The 17,658-nt window shown below is 39.3% G+C and overlaps 1 protein-coding gene across 1 annotated transcript in view; it reads left to right on the top strand.

The window, feature by feature from the left end:
- The window catches only part of PITPNC1 (phosphatidylinositol transfer protein cytoplasmic 1), a 72,402-nt gene that overhangs the window by 38,006 nt on the left and 16,738 nt on the right, over positions 1-17,658 (top strand). The window contains exons 5-6 of the mRNA XM_031598817.2: positions 6,231-6,302; positions 15,241-15,336. Coding sequence (XP_031454677.1) covers positions 6,231-6,302; positions 15,241-15,336 — 168 coding nt within the window. The remainder of the gene's footprint in view (positions 1-6,230; positions 6,303-15,240; positions 15,337-17,658) is intronic.

The following is a 17,658-nucleotide window of genomic DNA, read 5'->3' on the forward strand; positions in this document are numbered from 1 at the left end:
ATTTATGAAAAACAGTTATGGAACAGAAAACAGGAGACAATAATTCCTTTGATTTATCAAAGTGACATTAATTCTTCTACAGCAAATGACTGAGGCAAATACAATCATTTCATCTGCTATGTGTCAGGGCCCCAGAGTGATAGTTGCTAAATGTTCCATTATTGACCTGCTGTTTTCTGATTACTTTGAGAACAGGCATGTTATGTGCTTCACTTAGCTGCCAGTTTATCCATGAAGTAAATTAGCTGGAAGGGATGTTTTTGTAATTGTTAGGTTTATAGTCCTGAGAAGAAAAAAAAAGTTTGCAGTGCTCACTGCAATGAATTTGTAGGGTTTTATTCTCTGCCTTCTCTTTATCTGATTACCAGTGCTTGAAATCTGAAAGGAATACATCAGTCTTGCCTTTAGTGCACAAACTTTTCTCCAGCTGAGTGCAAAAAGGGTCTGCATTAAAGATGCAAAAAGAGCTGTATGAACGAATACAAAGTTTCTCCCCGAGTTCCTTTCCCAGCTCCCCTTAAGCTTGGAGGAGAGGCTCTGAACTGATGCTGTTATTCTGGTAAAACACAGGTTTGGCTCCTTGTGAGGTTGTAGCAAAGAGGACTGCTGCAATATTTTTAAGAATCAAATAATAGAAAACATCAAACCTGTGCTCTTACTTAATAGCTTCATCCCGTTCAGTCATCCCATTCCTTGCAGACTAAATCCAGCTGCTTAGGGCAATTCTTTTTCCTCTTTGCTTACCATAAAGCAATTCAGACTGCTCTCTGATTCATGGCACTGCCATTTTCACTTGCACACAGTTTCTCACTTGCAGTCTCCCTCAATAAACAGGTTCCTGTTACCCTGTGTCAGAGAATGAGGTCCTAGGGGAAGGCAAGAACAGAGATAGGAGCTGAATTTCAGAGGTTGGAGGCAACTGTTATTTAACTGGTTCTTCAGGTTTTTTTATGTAATGCAAACAAAGAGTGATTTTCTTAGCTTGTCCTTTCCAATCTTTTCTGCACCATCTTTGCCATCCCTGCTGATGCTAGCTTGTGCAATAGGTAATCTGCACCACAGAGCAGCTCTGTGCTTGCATGCTGTGCTCTCCAGACTATTTTGAAGGTAGTCAATATTGCAGGCTCCATTTGTTTTTCACGCTACTTTGATTTTCAGTGAGAAGATGCTGTTACCAACTGACTCCCAAAACAGTGCCCTAAATTTTTGAATTCAAAGCAGTGAGATCTCTATTTAAAGAATGAAAAATAACATTGCCTGGCTGGTCTCACCTCGTTATAGCAGTTACTGTTTTCTCGAGCTCTGAACTTCAGACTGCCTCAAGGGGTCCCATTGTGTACATTACCTTGGAACACGTGACCATATTAAAAAAAATAATAATTCATTAGCCTGAAATGTGGTGGGAGATCAGAGGGCATTGAGGTGAAATGTTGGCCTCCCCAGGTTGGTATGTCAGCATTTAGATATACTTCTGCTTAAAAAAAAAAGCGGCATTAACTTTTGCTGCACAAAAATAGCTTCTCGGGATTGTGGCTTCATGTTCACCAGGAGCAGAATTAAGTGCAGCAGTGAGAGATCTGGCAGTTCTTTGAATGTTTGTCAGCAAGAAACTCTGGAAAATGAAACTAAAGCTAAAAAAGGGGTTGATGAAATAACACTTACCTGTGCAGAATGGGTTAGAGAAGGAAAAGAAAGTGCTCTGAGTTACTTCTGTCCAACGTATCCACTGGCATTGCAGTAATTCCTTCAGCCACCTCGGATGTAGTTACTATGCAAAGGTTATTTTTACAAGCTTCTACTTAAAAAGATTGTGAAACACCATATGTGCTTGACTGTTTCTTTAAGACTTTGGCAAGTGTTTTGGCATACTTAGGTTCTACCCTGTTCTAAGTGTCTCTTATTGCTATGGCAACACTAATCAATCACCGTGCTAAAAATAGGCCTTTCGTTTTCCAAGAGGCTATCTGTGGTGAGTTGAAAATCCAACTGCAGTGTGTGCTTTTTCCGTATGCTGCTTTCATTTCACTTTATTTTAATCTGGAAATACCCGTGCTTGTGTGCAGTACTTGGTTACAGACCCATGGGCGTTTTGCTGGTTGCTCTCTTGAGCTTTAATCCTCTCCTGGCCCTCCCAAAAAGGATGCTGAGTGCAGGGAGCAAACAAACAACAGCACAGAGAACAAAAACACCTGAAATACTCTTCCATTGTGGTTGGGTTTCTCTTGTTTTGTTTTTCATGTCCCTCCCAGGCACCTCTGAAGAAATGTGGAGGTGACAACATGAGATGCCTCCTTAGCAAGTGTTAATGAAAGAATCCTTACCCTGTGACCCTGAAGGCACTAGGGCTGTTCTATAGAAATCAGGTATAGGTTTAAATTTAAGATTAAATGTGCCACTATTTCTTTGTCCAAAGAGAATCCCTGTAAGCTGTAGAGACAATGGAACGGAGGCGTGGAAGCAGAGCCCTGCGCGCTGCTCTGCGTGGATGGCAGCACGGAGGGAGCGGTGCTTTGGAGGAGAAATCTGCTGAAAGGTTTCTTACCTCTGTTCATTCCCAAGTTTGATTCCAACTGTTGCATAACACTGAATCCCTGGCTGGGTATATACACAGCCACTCAAGTAGAAAAAAAAAATGTACTTCTTGCATGAGTAATAAAAGTCTTTTGAACGATGCATAAACAATTTTCTGGTTCTGCCGGAGCCCTCTGCCAATTAGTCAGAGTGCAGCTGATGAATCATGAGACGCAGTCTGTGAAATGTTCAAAAATTTGGACCCTGCTAAATGTTCCTGAAAGCCACCGAGCCCCCCGCAGCTGCTGGAGCAGTGGTTGGCGGCCAGCTCCACGGAGCTGTGTTGGCAGTTGAGTTCTTTTTGTTGAACTGTAGCTTTCATTTGGAGGTAAATTTGTGTTACCATCTGCAAAGCAACAGTGAGGTTGACTTTTGATAGCTTTATGCTAAAATGATTTTCTGCTTTTTAATGAGGTGCCATGAGGTGAGTGGCACATAGTAGTTCTTGTGCAGAAATCTGGAGATCCTCAGGCATTTCCTAACATCTCTTGTTTGAAATGCCAGAACAGAAGGTTGTTTTTAAACTGTCTAGATTTGGAGTTGCAGGGAACAACACTTCAGTTCTGTGCTTCGCTGAACTGCTAAAGGCAACCTAATGGCACCTGAAGTTCAGTCTATAGAATGGCTGCGTTTCTGAGTCTCATGGTCTGAATCATTGCTGGTAAACTGTAGATGGTGGTAGAAAGTAGCAGGTATTTATTTAATTGCAGGGGAAGTGAGAAATCTGTCATTTGGCATTATTCCATATTTCCTAGCAGTGCTTCAGGTCAACAGCACAAATGTTTCTCGTGTTTTGTGTTACATCCCCCCACTGTACCTGAAACTGTGTTTGATCACTTACATCATCCACTGCTTCCATTTGTATCTATTTTGGAAGTGTCCATTTTAACTGTTTAGCAAAGACAACTAAATTTTGGTCATCAAATCAAAAGGGCAGATTCTTAACAGGTAACTAAAGCCTGGGCTGCAGCACTAACCTTGAAACATGCAGACACAGTGCCAGTAAATGGTTGGTATGTTGTGCTACTAGGGCGTACATCTCTGCAGCTTTTAGTGAAAACCTTCCTTGAAGCTGGTACTCAGATCTAAGCCCTGAGTCCATAGTAGTGCAGTACCAGGTACTGCATTCAGTGCACAGCTCTGGGAGGTACTGATAAAAACAAAATGATGAATTAATTGGCAGGCTCTGCTCATTTCCTCAAGGATGCTTTCCCTGGGGATGCCCATTCGCAGAGCTGTGGGTTGTTGTCAGCAGCAGCTCTGTATGCCTGGGCTGTGATCCCAGCACTTATGTGTCTTTGTAGAATACAGAGCTGCCATTTGTGAGGTTTTGAAATTCATGACCCCTGTTTTTACCATCCAAGCTCTGAAGAAGTTCCCTTCCAAATGCTCTGAAAACTGTGCAATAGATGTCAGTGGCTTTGTTATTTTTAATCTGTGTTCTGTAACCCACCTCCAGTAGTAATTTACATCTGCAACCTTTCCCATTCTCGTGCATGCATGGAAAACAACTGGAATGTTCTTTACTTTTAGAATGTGAATCATCTGAGTGATACTGAACGTTGTTTTCAGTCGTGATGGCATCTCCATCTGTTGGGTCATTCCTTGTCTCTGTAGCAAGACATTTATAGCTTTTGGCTTACTTTTAGAACATTTATTTGTAGAGTTCTTGTCATCAGTCGCTTTTATTCACCTCTCCTTCCAACTACCTTCCAACTAACATTAATATAACTCAAGGTTCTTCATTCCCCTTTTTTGTTGTAGTTTTTCTTGGTTGGTTGGTTTGCTAATGAACTTCTTTCCACAAAGTGCCTGTTCTTTGCTGAGGCATTTGTTTGCAGATGTTTTCAGCTGTCTGTCAGCACAGGAGCAAAATACTGAGATAGGTGATACAACCTCAGTTCGGAGAATATCTGGAATTTCTCTGTGTTTGCATTGTGAGATCCACAGGTCTGTTAGAGTGCTTATAAATACTGTATATCTTCAGCTGGTATTTTCTGAGATTCAGATGTTATCAATCTTTAATTGCCCACAAGATGTGGATAATAAGGAACCAGCTCACCTGGCACTGAACTTCCCCCATCTTGCACTCTATATGCTGGTGATTTTTTAATGTTTTATTTTTGTCACTCGGTGCACAAGCTGCATAGCTGAGAGCTGGTTGCAGTTTAGGGTGGATTGAGGCTCATAAGGTGCAGGTCCCCAGAAATCTTTACTAAAAGGGGAAATATTTATATGATTTGAAGGGAAGCCGGTGTGGTCTGTCATCCACAGCAGCAGTGTGTGCCATAGCAATATCTCGTTATGTTATGGAGTGGCAGGCTGAGCAGCAGCCTTCTTCCTTCCTCCAGAATGAGTCTGCTATCTGTACAGCCCCTGGCACCAGAACTCTGTTCTGGCAAAACTCATTCTTTTTTGCACCAAGGCTGGATGTGCTTATGAATATTTCTGCGGTCAAAAGAAAATTGAAGCATTATTTTTGAGATGAGATTCACGGAAGGGGGAATATATTTTCTGTAGTCTCAAAGGAACAGGCTTCTCATTTAAATTTTGTTGCACGGCAAATTGTCTTCTAAATCACCTCCTTTCTTACTCATCAGCCCATCCCTTAGAAGAATTATCCAAACTTTATCAAGTCCAAACTTGGACCAACAGCGGTGTTAATGCTAAGGCATCACAATGTCCTCGTTGTGTGAGCTGTATGTACAATATATGAAGTAGTCATTGTCTTTGCAGAGACATTTTGCCATAGGGTATTACTGGTGCATCATACCTCAGTTTTGCTGGCAGTTATTGCAAAACTTGATGACTAACAGTAAAGATGCTGTTAAACTGACATTCTTTGGAGTCTTTTAGATGTTGACTCTATCTGCCTCTCTGAAAAGTTGGTTTGAAAGAAGAGCTGTGAAGTGCTACAGAAAAGATATTCCAGTGGAGAAAATATTGCAAATTATGTTGCCTGCTATTACGAAATCTAGTCTTGATAATCCAACTAAATTCAGCAATCCACAGAAAAATTTATTCCCGTAGATAATATTTCTGTATTTTATTTGTGAGGAAAAAAAAAAGTATCCTTAATTTTATTGCATTATTCTCTAGAGCTTATTTTGAGTTTTAGTGTAGAAGATTTTCCATGGCAGCTCATAATCTATCTTAATCTAATTAATAAGAAATTGTGCTAAAATTCATTTCCCACTAAAAATGAAAATAGACCAAACCCTTGCATGTCAAAGCACTGGGACTGTTTGTGCAGAACCTGCAGGCAATGAAAAGTCCTTGGGATTTCTTGTGTGGGGGACAGCCTTGTCTATAGTGAAGAGTATTGAGTTGCTCTTGAGATGACAGAGTTCTGCTCAGAGGGCATTCAGTGCTCCTGTGTGTAATGAGCATGAAAACTACAGTAGCTAGTTACTCCAGAGAAGTCATACTAATTTATTTATACACTCATTTCAGTGCTCTGCTTACAGATATAGTCTCTGTGTCCTTCCAGAATCATGAAATGCTTTCATGTTTTGTGTGAATTTGACAATTTTTCTTGAAGTAACATGGAAAAAAAAAAATAACAAGAAAGCTGTTACCAACCAGGATGTACTGAATGTGTCAGTTGATGGAACACAGCATATTTTTATCATGTCAAACACATTTCTCTTTTGTTACAGTGTTCATTTTTGCCTAAATTCTCCATTCACATAGAGACAAAGTATGAGGACAACAAAGGAAGCAATGACAGCGTAAGTAGGATGACTTTTGCAAAATTAAATGTAATTCTTTTAGGTAATCACGATCCATCTCTGGGTATTTCAGTCGGAGAAAGAGGCCTTCTCAGGTTTGTATCTTCACTCCTAGCTGGATATGCTGTTGGTGAGCAACTTGTCAGCTCGGGAGGTGGTTGCCTACAGCACCACGAGATGGAAGATTCATGCACACAACTGCCTTTCTGTATCTCACGCTCTACCTGTTATTTTTCTAAATACAATGTAATTTATGTATGTCACTTCAGCTCCTGTGAACATTAATGGTGAAGGAAGGAAATATCTCTTTATTTTGTTCATGTTTTTAGTTGTGTTCTAGTTCATCCATTTCACGGTATGTTCTGTCTATCTGAGCAAAGGGGGTTGACTTCACAAGAGCTGGTAGGAGGAGCAAGCAGGAAACTTAACAATGGCCAGAGAGGAAAGATCTCAACAAAACAACACTAGGGACCAACAGCTGGGCCATTGAGGTGATGCAAGTTAGGAAGTTCTCAGAATGAGCTTAGAAATGGGAAGGATAATTAACTACAGAACTGTAAGAGAAGGGAATGAGTAGCCAGCAGCTGCTGGGCAGGAATGCAGAGTGGGAATAGAAGAGGGCACTCAGATTTTGGTTCTCTGACAGGGAGCAAAGCAGGGTCAACTTGCAAGAAAAGAATAAAGTTAGATACAGCTGGATGAATAGACAAATACATTCTTGTGTGTTTGATTTTGGCATGCTTTAAACAACCATTTGTTGCAGATTTGTGGGAAGAAGCTTGTAAGTGTGAAATACTGTTCAAAATATCTGGAAAATTGGTCTGTAACACAGGGGCTGACGAAGGAGTGCTTCAAAGTCAGTAGAGCAGATTTTAAAGGGATCTGAGGCACAGATGCTTTCTGTTTCCAGAGATGAACCTTAGTAAAGCTGCTCAAGGGACAAGCGTTGTGCTTTCCAGCTGGGAGGTGTGTTCTCCCAAATGCCTTGGGCCCCTGTTGGCAAAGCTGACAGCTCTTGCACTGCTTATGGCAGCACGATTATGTGTAAAAGAACAAGATATGATTTTTAGAATAGAATTGTTCAGTTGGAAGGGACCTACAAAGGCCATCAAGTCCAACTATCCAACCACTTCAGGTGTAACCAGAAGTTGTTATGAAGAGTGTAATCCAAATGCCTCTGGCATACTGTCAGGCACTGGGGAATAGACCTCATGGCGAGGAAGTCTTTGAGCAACCTCACAATAAATATTTTTTTAATGAGTATCTGAACTGTACCTACTTTGAATTGCAGTCTGAATAACGTTTTGGCATACAGAAGCTTTCCCAATGATAACACAGATCACAGACAAGCCACCAAATACCAACAACTTGCAGTCACTGCTAGTGTAGGCCAGGTTGAGATCAGTGAGAGGGAGAGAGAAAAAAAATGTGTTATATTGCAAACTATGTGAGCTTTACATTATGTAATTTATGCACTTTGTAATCTTCACTTCTACTTTTTGGCAGCCCTTTTTAATTCAAAGCAAGCCCACACCTTTAGTTTCAGGAGGGTTTAGATTACTGTTCTGGTACACTATAATATCAGCAGTGAGAAGACACATTCTGTACTGATGCCTGACAGGAAGAACTGGAGCTGTTTAACCAGTGAAGTTTCAGATTTTTTTTAGCGTGTCAGTTTTGTAACTAAAATACTATGATTCAAGTCCTGAATAGTCCCAGCCAGTGAATTTAAGATGAAAGTTGCACAGAAATAGGATGCTCAGATCATGTAAATGAAAGAATATCTGTTCTTTGAATTCAGCTCTTCAAAATGTAATCTGTACTGGAGTACCAGTGGAGTAATGTTAAATCACATTTACGACCTGAGTCACAGCCTAGGCGAATACCTGCTAAGATGAGCTGCTTTAATTGACCTTTGCTTGAAGTGAGGTGGTGGAAGAAGTATGAGGATTGTATTCTAACCCTCATTTCCATGACTTTAATGCCCATAGTTATGTTATGCACTGATGTGAGCACAACAAACCAATCTACAAAAGATCTACATATTTTTCTATTGATCCAGTGACATTTATCTGCTGGTGCAGATGTGGTTGGTACAGTGTTGAGATGCTGGAAGGTCTGTAAATACAGAGACCTAGCTGAGCCCCTTGGAGCCTGTGGGCTTAAGAAGATGCAGTGTGTACCTTTCTTTCATATCAGACAAGTTTAGATTAGATTTCACTATATCTGACCTGTCAGAAAGCTACAGGGAAATGCAGCATCCATTTCTGTAGATACACTGAGTTTTTTTATTGCAACTATCAATCTTGGCTGGTAAACAAAGAATCAAAACAGTACGTCTGTGAATTTTGCAGTTCCAATGCAAAATGTGACAAATGAACTTAATGAGGGTAATGTGTGTCTGACTTTAACATTTTCTGGGGGGTTTCTGATCATACAGGTTTTTTTAAATCTTGAATTCTGATTTTTCTTCATTTCCAAGGTATCTAATAAAGTAGATATTGATTGTAGAAAACAATAATTAGGTATAAGGATACTAAAGCTAATTACATTGATTAGTAGAAGAAAGTAATACAAATGTTCTCAGTTTCCTGTTGTCCTTTGGGAGGCTATGATATTATTATTATTTTATTTAATATGCTGCATTGTCTGGTAAGATTCTACCTAATTACCGCAATATATCTTGATGCAAATACCCTCCTGATTTTTCTTCCCAGCTGTCTTGAGAGAAGAAACTCAGGGAAGACGATGCCTGCTTTGTAACTTGATTTTTCTGTCTTAAATTTTGACATCATTTTAAGCTATTCTCTGTGCTCTGTAAGCTCCATCATTTTGATCTGTTACGTTCTGCACAAACGTGAACGTTGCTAAGAAGAGCAGTGGACAATAAAACCTTTACTTTGATGAAACATCAGTGACTGCATGACCAGCCTGTAGTTTTCAAGGATGGTGCAATGAAGGCGTTGCTCTCCAAGCAGATCACTGAAGCACAGGGACATTCCTGTTCCCTGCTTGTTGCAGAAGGTTCATTATGCTTCATAGTTTGTGCTTCTTTAGTAACAGGTATCTCTGCTGATACTTGGGCAATGGATTTTACCATCTGACAGTGCCTCAGGGAAGCGAGAAAGTACAGTTTGTAAGAATGATCCTGTTGTTGTCAATAAGGGAGAAACTTAAAGAGCCTTGCTCTTTGTAGCATGAAATTTTGCTCTGAAAAATGGAGTGCTGGCTCTATTATTTAAAATAAAAAAATCAGCACACAGTGTCTTAAAAAATATCATCCTCCTGTTGCTAAAAAGGATGTGGCATGTATTAGCAAGAATAACTTTCTTAGGGGTAGTAATTTGGTGGAGTAAATACTTTGAGGTAGAGTTGTTCTTCAGAATAACAATGTATGAGTATCAGTGGGCTGCATTCCTGGAAGTGTCTCAGTAATGCTGAAAAAGTCATCAGAGTTACAGCAATAATTCTGTGTTGATCAAGAGAAAAATAGATTATCCATTTGGTTTTTGCCTTACAAAGATGAGTATTGGAAATGTGTGTCTAAGTGACTGTGTGCCAGATGAAAACAAGGGGCAGTTCTGCACTCCATGTAGTTGTAAATGAACACCAACATCACCTGACACATGAATAGCTGAGCATGCTGCAAGCAGCTAGCTTACAGCTGGGGTCTCCTGACGTGCCACCCCTGTGCACTGCAGTGCCATCATTCACTGTTAGAAAGTCACTTCTTGACAGTGAGTTCTAATTCTGCTGTCCTAGAAGTGAGCGATATTCAGTGTTAGCGTGCTTCATCTTTAGTGCTTGTTTCTGAATGTTTTGAAACATTTCACTCAATCAGTGTATTTTGTCTATTCTAAATAATTTTCTCTGCCAAAGAAGAAAAGCTGTATCCAGTTTGGTTCTGCAGTTTTTTCCCCATTTGTTTCCTATCTCAGTACCACAGAACTAGGTTATAACAAACTTCAATATAGCACATGTGAGTTAAATGCAGATTCACTGTTTAAGGAATCTGCCATGAAGCACTGACTGCAGCTGAAATGGATTCTGCTGTGCCCTGGCTTAGGTTCACTGAACTGCAGGTCATCATCTGGAAATTTCACAGAGACCTTTTAGATATCAGTGCAGAATAAGTTGCAGTCAAAGCTGGGGTCATTTGGGGGGGTAATTTTATTTGTGTCTGGGCTCGTTCTCCATTATGGTATTGTGAATGTGTTTATCTCCTATGTAGTTTGCAATGAAAACAAAACACAAAGTAGCTATGGCTACTATGGTGTAATGATGTAAAACTGCATTTCTCCGTTCAAAAAGTACAAATCTAAATTAGATATTTTATAAAAGATGAAATAATAGAGGAGTCGTGACATGGAGATAAAAACAAGCAGGGAGCACGGCTGCTTATAAATACAGAACTGCCTTTGTGAGTTCCTGACCAGCAGGCAGTGATATTCCCATGCTGTTCCATCAGCCAAATTTACTGCTGTCAGGGAGAGGTTCAGTCTTTTCCCATAGAAGAATTGCTCTCAGTTCTGTGTGCCCGCATGATTTTAGGCAGTGATGAGGTTGAAATTGGTCAATTTCTGTAATCCTTGCCAAAGTAAATCTCAGAAACAAATTAATGGATTTTGGTACTCGGTTTTGAACAGGATTTACAGGAAAGTTACACACTGGGTAAAACTATACATCAAGTTCTAATTAGATTGTTTATTGTTATAACTATTTTAGGCTGAATTTTGCTTAAAGAATTAGAGGCAAGCGGACCAGGTGACAACACCTGCTCAAGGGCGTTGCAGTGACAAATGGATCCTTGCCAGTAGTTCTGGTGATGGCAATTTAAAGAGATTAGAATTTCAAGTGGGAGAGGAGCTCTGTGCCAGATTTTCCCCTTTTAAAGAGGAAAATATAGAAGCTTGCTTTTGCAGTTCTTACTGCAATTAAACTTATAACTATTCATAAACCGTAAAAGCTAGATTTAAACCATCCTGTTAATGAGGAATAGATATGTATTCTGCTCACAGAAGGCACTTGCAAGTATTGAGGAATTTGTGAGATGACAAGCTGTGTAGTTAGACTCCATTTCTGGGGTGGGCTAAAATAGAGAGAATGTTTGGAACTTTCTGAGAAATACCAATATTTGCATGAAAAAATATTTCATGTGTAAATATTTAATGCAAATGCTTATATGCACCTAAGTTGGGGGATTCTCCCAGCCACATGCTGTGTTTATTCCTTTGTTTGTTTGATGACAGATGACATTACAATTAATACAATAGTAAGAAAGTCAAGAGACGAATCTAATATAATTTTAAATTTCAAAGTATAAAGGTATCATTGTGCTTCTCATGTCATAGTCTGCTGTGTCCTGCTAGGATGTCATCTTCTGTTGTACAAATGTAGGCAAGCTGAGTTATAGTGTTGCTGGGATGGCTGTTGGCTTTGTTAGCGATGCAACAGAGATACAGAGGTAGGGAGAGAAGAATGTTTTCTGAGAGGGAATTTGATTTAGAATTGAAATTCACATCTCAGGAAATTGTATTTACATGCTGTATATTGAACAATGTCATCATTTTGGCTTAAGTTTGTGTGTAGATAGGTATGGGTGTCTGATGACATAGGACCTGGGATGATGATAATGTTTGCTACCATGTTATCTGCCTGTAATTCTTTTAGAAGTGCTCTGCTTTTTTAGAAGGAAACCTTCTAGCCATTACCCATTTGATTTATCTGCCTTTACTGCATTTCTCAGCAGTGGCCAACTGTCTGGGACTAACATAACAAGCAAGAGAACATAGAAACCTCACAAGAGTTGGAAGAAGTATCTTCCAGATAAAGGCACACCAGTTTTCAATCTTACAGCCTTAGAATACTGGATTTTCTATACAGGCTGCTCTATCAATTTCATCTCTGACAATTTGTCTTACTTCAATGTTGACCTTTTTAACTGTTTCCATAGGAAATTTTCTGTCCTTTTCAGAAGTGTTTAAAATGCAAATTCTCTGCCTTATTACAGTCTTCTGACCACAGCCTCCTTGTGTCTGAATTATAAGCAAAAATAAAAAATGTGCAGTGCACAGCATTCCAGCTGGTACCTTCTCTACTCAATAAGAAAAAACAAAACCCAGAACAAGAGAGAATCATATATTATGGAACAAAGCCAAGCCAAACAAGCACAGATTTGACCCTGGGAGTCCTAACAGTGAAGATGAGGAGTTTGCCAGAGTGACTGTAGGATACAGCTGAGTCTGGCCTTCACTATTTATAGTCAAGCCAAGCTAGCTGCAGTGATTGTCCATGAGAGTTAACTCTTGGATCAGCTACATGTGAATAGGTTGGAGCCAGCAATTTAGCCTGAAGATGAAAATAAAAAAATAGCAATGGAGCTCGCAGGAAAACATATTGGATTTGCTGTTGATTTACCATCATCTCACAACCTGACTTTCTGTTCTGGCTTTGGCTACAAGGCAAGAAGTTACAGCAAAGTACGTGGTAGGACGTCGTTGTAGGTCACAAAGAAAAAAAAAAAATAAATTTAAATGCAGCAGCTCTTATTTGTTGCAGTGTCCTTGAGTGATCCTTCTTAGGATCATCTGCTAGGTTTTTTGGGGGAGGGGTGGGGGGGTTGGTGTTTGTTTTTTTCAAATTTTCCCCAAAAGGAACAACTTGGCAGTTGTTAAGATGACTGTTTAAGGCCTCTCTTACACTTTTCATTGTTCTGTAGGTGATTTAATCCAAGCAGTGCTCTTCATGAGTTTTCATTCCTCGTAGGAAGTGGAAGCATATAAATGTTTTTCTGTTTTAAAGAAGCTGTCACAAACCAATCCACAACAGCCAAAAGGACTTCAGCCTGACTGTTACTCTGTTTTTCATTTGATTGTGTATTTCAATCTCAATTAATTATCTGGCTCCCAAATACAAAGCCTGTCCAATTTTTGCCCATACAATATTTAATATTCTGTCTTTCTTCATCATCATGTTAGGGACACAGACTGTTCTCACCATTCATTTTCTGCACATTTGCAAATACAGTTGCACAGATTGGGAGCCTTATGCTTCTTTTCATGGCTTTTAATCTTTTCCCTTAAAACTTTTAAATTTCTCTACTTGCTTTGATCACCAACGCAATAAACCCATCTTCCCTGCAGGTTTCAAGAGAATCCCAGATTATGTGGCTAGGAGATGCAATAAGAGAATTACAGCTAAGAAAGAAATCAGTCGTGTTCTCTAATTACTTCTTATTTTCTACTGCTGATAGAATGAAAAGATTAAATCTCTGTCTGCAAATCTTGTGAGGACAATCTAAGAAGGGAAGAAGCACAGACGATTAGACAACAGCTTCTGCCAGCAAAGAGAAGTGAGAATGTCATTCAGCAGACTTTTGGAATGGAGGACTTGGTCAGGGATGGCCTAAGCAGCAAATAAGGCGTAGCTGAAATAGCTGGAAAATTCCTCCCAATTTTGACAGATTGGCAAAGGCATCTGTCATCTCCACTTCTGTCAAAGTGTCTTAAAAAGAGAAAAACACTGTAAAACTGTATTACTTAGAGGTGCAGTGTGTGGATCAGGCCTGCAATGGAGCAGGGCGTGTGTCCTCAGGTGAGATGCTGGGTAACAGTTCCAATTTAGGACTTGCAAACGTACAAAGTTATGCATCTGCTTACAAGTTTTAGAGTTATATTTCAGCTCTATCCTGATTCAGGGCTTATGCCCGTTTAAGAAAGATTTCCATTATTTGAAGCTCAGAGCATATGATGGAGTACATCTTGGTTCAGAAATAGCTGAGCTGACTTCTGCAGGATACTGCTCCATGTTTCTGAGTTCACTAAGGAAAAAACAGCACAAAGCAGCTTACATACATAAAACATAATGCTTATTTAAAATAATACCTCGGTACTATGAAAGAGCACTATGAAGGGAAAACATTTCAGCTCAAACTTTGTTCAAATAACTTAAGTTTTTGCAAAACAAAGTAGGGATTGGGGGTGTAAAATAAGCATACAGAAGCAGTCCAGAGTTTCCCTTTGTTCTGTTCTGCGGTTTCAAATATTTTAACATTTTGTATCCAGTTCAGTAAGCATTCAGTGGTTGTTACACTTCAGTAGTGAAAGATGAAATCGCTTTAACTACCAATTAGAATTGTAGAATCAAACTTCAGCTGTTCATTTATTTGAACAGTGATTTCCTGAGCAATATTCTTCTTAGCACTCGTATACTAGTTTGCTTTGAATGCTTTGTATGGGAGACTCCGTTTCTTTCAGAAATACCAAAGAAGTGTTCTGGTTATTGCATGGGTGTTGGCATTTTGTATTTTTAACTGTTCCTCTAGGATGAAATGAAGCATTCACTACATTTATTTGAAAAAGAAAGGAAGAATATAATATTTATGCTTCCAGAAACACAAGTTAAAGAACATTGTGCCCCAAAGGGAAAAACACATTATTAGCTTGGTACTGACAGTGTGCGCAACTTCCCTGAATTCTGTGGCACTGCTTCTTGATGGTCTTTTAACTAGTCAGTATTTCCAAGTCCCAGAATCATGAGTGGAAATGTACTGCGTACAAAGCATACGTCTCATGGGTCACCAGTGTACCTAAATAATTAAATTATGGACAGAGGCACAGAACTATTCTGTGCTGCAGATGCAAGCGCCTAGTATTTCCAAAATATATGGTGTTGATTGTGTCTAGAAGCACATTACTTATGCATGATTTTGATAACGTCCATTTTTTTCCCTTTGCCTGCTTGCACATGCTGTGGTGCCTGTGATGGCTGCAGAAAGTAACTGTGTCCACACAAGCATTGTAATGCTTTATTCTGGCATCTGTGCAAGTGGAAATCTGAAAGTGTTCTGTTGCATAAATTACTGAAGGTAATTATCCATTATTCCAGGTGGATTTTCTGAGTGTGCTCTGTTAGTGTTACGTTTCTTTAACTCTTGCAGATTTTTGACAATGAAGCTAAAGATCTGGAACGAGAAGTCTGCTTCATTGATATTGCCAGTGATGAAATTCCTGAGCGCTATTACAAGGAATCAGAGGTAAGAGACAAAGAGATGGTGGAAAAGTGAAGGGAATGTCCAAAGCTGCAGTAAAGCCTTGATTAGAGTCAAAACAATCTTATTTTGATGTGAAATTTCCATGGTCGGTATTTTAGAAGCTTTTGATTAGATGGGAAACTGGTAGCAACATCTCAGTCTAGGCTGCTTGGCTCTTTCTTTTGCAGGTGACTTCTCCAACCCCTTGAAATGCTTTTGTATCCTTGTCAATTTGTGACCAGCACCAGATCTTTTCATGCACAGTAGAATAGGATTTTTCTTTAAATCATAAAGCTCACTTAAGTCTTTGCAGCTCTGAGAGGTTTTAAACATTACTGGTTTCCTAATTTGCATTCCACCCCAAAGTAATGCCATGTGAAGTGTCTGAGCCCAAAGCAAAGGACAGACATGCTGCAGGGAGAGTCGGGTTGATGCACGTTGCTCAGAGGCAACTGTGACATGAGACCAAGAGGGACTGAAGCACACTACATAATGTAGGAAGCCTGCTAAAAAGCAGCAGTGGCAAACCAGCACGTTCACTCACTTAAAATTCCCCTGGAAATTGCTCCTGTGTACATTTGACAGACTGTTTCTTTTAGGTCAATGCAATTAACTGTTCTGAAATCAGTAACAACCATGCCAATGGAGATGAGGTCTCAATGTTTTAATATCAGTGTTGGAAAATGGTGGTTCAGAACAAGTAACTGGAGAGAGATGATCAGATCTCTGCTTGCATTTCATTTTGGAGATACGATTTGCCTCTGAAGCCAAGTATATATTCATAACTGGCAATGAGTATGGCAGCTGTTTGACTCTACAATATGAGATTACACAGTCATTTTTAGGTTAGAAAATGAAGACTTGACAAAGAGTATGTTTCTATGCCATAGGAGGCATGCTTTTCAGACAAAAAGAGTTGGATACTTGTTATCTTCTATTTATAGGTCCTACTTCAGATTTTAAGTCCTGGTCATAAAGGAAAATTGGGTCTACAGCAGAACGAGGAGTAATTTTATTTGTTTTCTTGAATAACAAAACCCAACTGTTACGTACCAAAAATTATATAACACCTCATGAACCAACTTATTGGTCCCATCATCTCATCTGAACTCCCTGGTCTGATGGTTCTGTTTAGGAATGACTGCCTGCCACTGAACACATCAGCATTTGACTCTGTTTTAAAGAAATCATGTAAGATTTTTCACTGCAGTGTGTGTGCTTTTACAAGTTGCAAACAGGAAGGTAACATCTAGCTTTTCAGCTTTCCTCTCTTTAGTAGCCAAGTATTAAACCTTATTTTCATATGATGAATCTAACTATATAGAAAAACAGCCTCAGTGGGAGAAAAGAATTTTAGTCTGTGTGTTGTACTTCAGAGACAAATCTAGAGACCTTATTCCAAGCAAAATGGAATTTTTTGTATGATTTTAAACAACAAAAATAGACCAGCATCTGTTGTTTTCTCTGTACCCATGGCTTCCAAATTCTGTTTCAGAATTCATACAAAGGAATGAAATCACCTCAGCCTTTAATTCTGTATTCAATTAATGGTAGCTGAATTCCAAATCTTCCGAAGTTTACTAACTGTACTTTATATTGCATATGATGAATATGAAGCCAAATTCCCCTTTCTGCTGAGGTCGTTTACATAATTTAGGGTCTGTAAGAAGGTATTTAATTATTTTAAATGTCATTTCTGTCTGTTTTTAATCAGAGCAGCATTAAAAAAGTAACTCTATGTAAATGAGAAATGCTCTGTGTTTTCCAAATAAGAGCTTCAGAGATAACTAAAAGGTATTTAAATTACACTAATAACAATAATTTGGCTGGTTTTGCATCATTTAATCTGAATTGATACGTTAAAGATTAAATGTGGAGTACAATCCTCAGGATTTATCCCACTGGATAAATGTTCTGATTCTAATCCAGAAAGACCAGTGAGAATGGTTTTAACTTCAGGCATGGTAGTAATCTCTTCATTTCAGTGGCTCTTTCAGATGCTTAAAATTAAGCAATTCTGTATCAGGGTCAGCATCCTTAGCACCTTCTAGAAATAAGCTCTAAATTTACTTTATGTCCTGTTACAGTTACTGCAGGAAGTTCATGAGATATCCAAGGTACACCTAGCATCACACCGAATACTCAAAGATAGAGTTAATGTAAGCTGAATAGGGGTTGCTGTTGCATTAAGGAATACTTTAAAGGAACCTCCGCTGCTAATTCTGAGTAACATCTTGACCAGAATCATCTGAGTGATTTGATTCCCTTAGAAAAGGAGGGCTCATCCATCAGTGCCTGCACCAAAGGGCTGCAGTCGACAGGTGA

Source organism: Phasianus colchicus, chromosome 20 (assembly GCF_987193195.1).
Source record: "Phasianus colchicus chromosome 20, bPhaCol1.hap1.1, whole genome shotgun sequence".
Classification (NCBI taxonomy): domain Eukaryota; kingdom Metazoa; phylum Chordata; class Aves; order Galliformes; family Phasianidae; genus Phasianus; species Phasianus colchicus.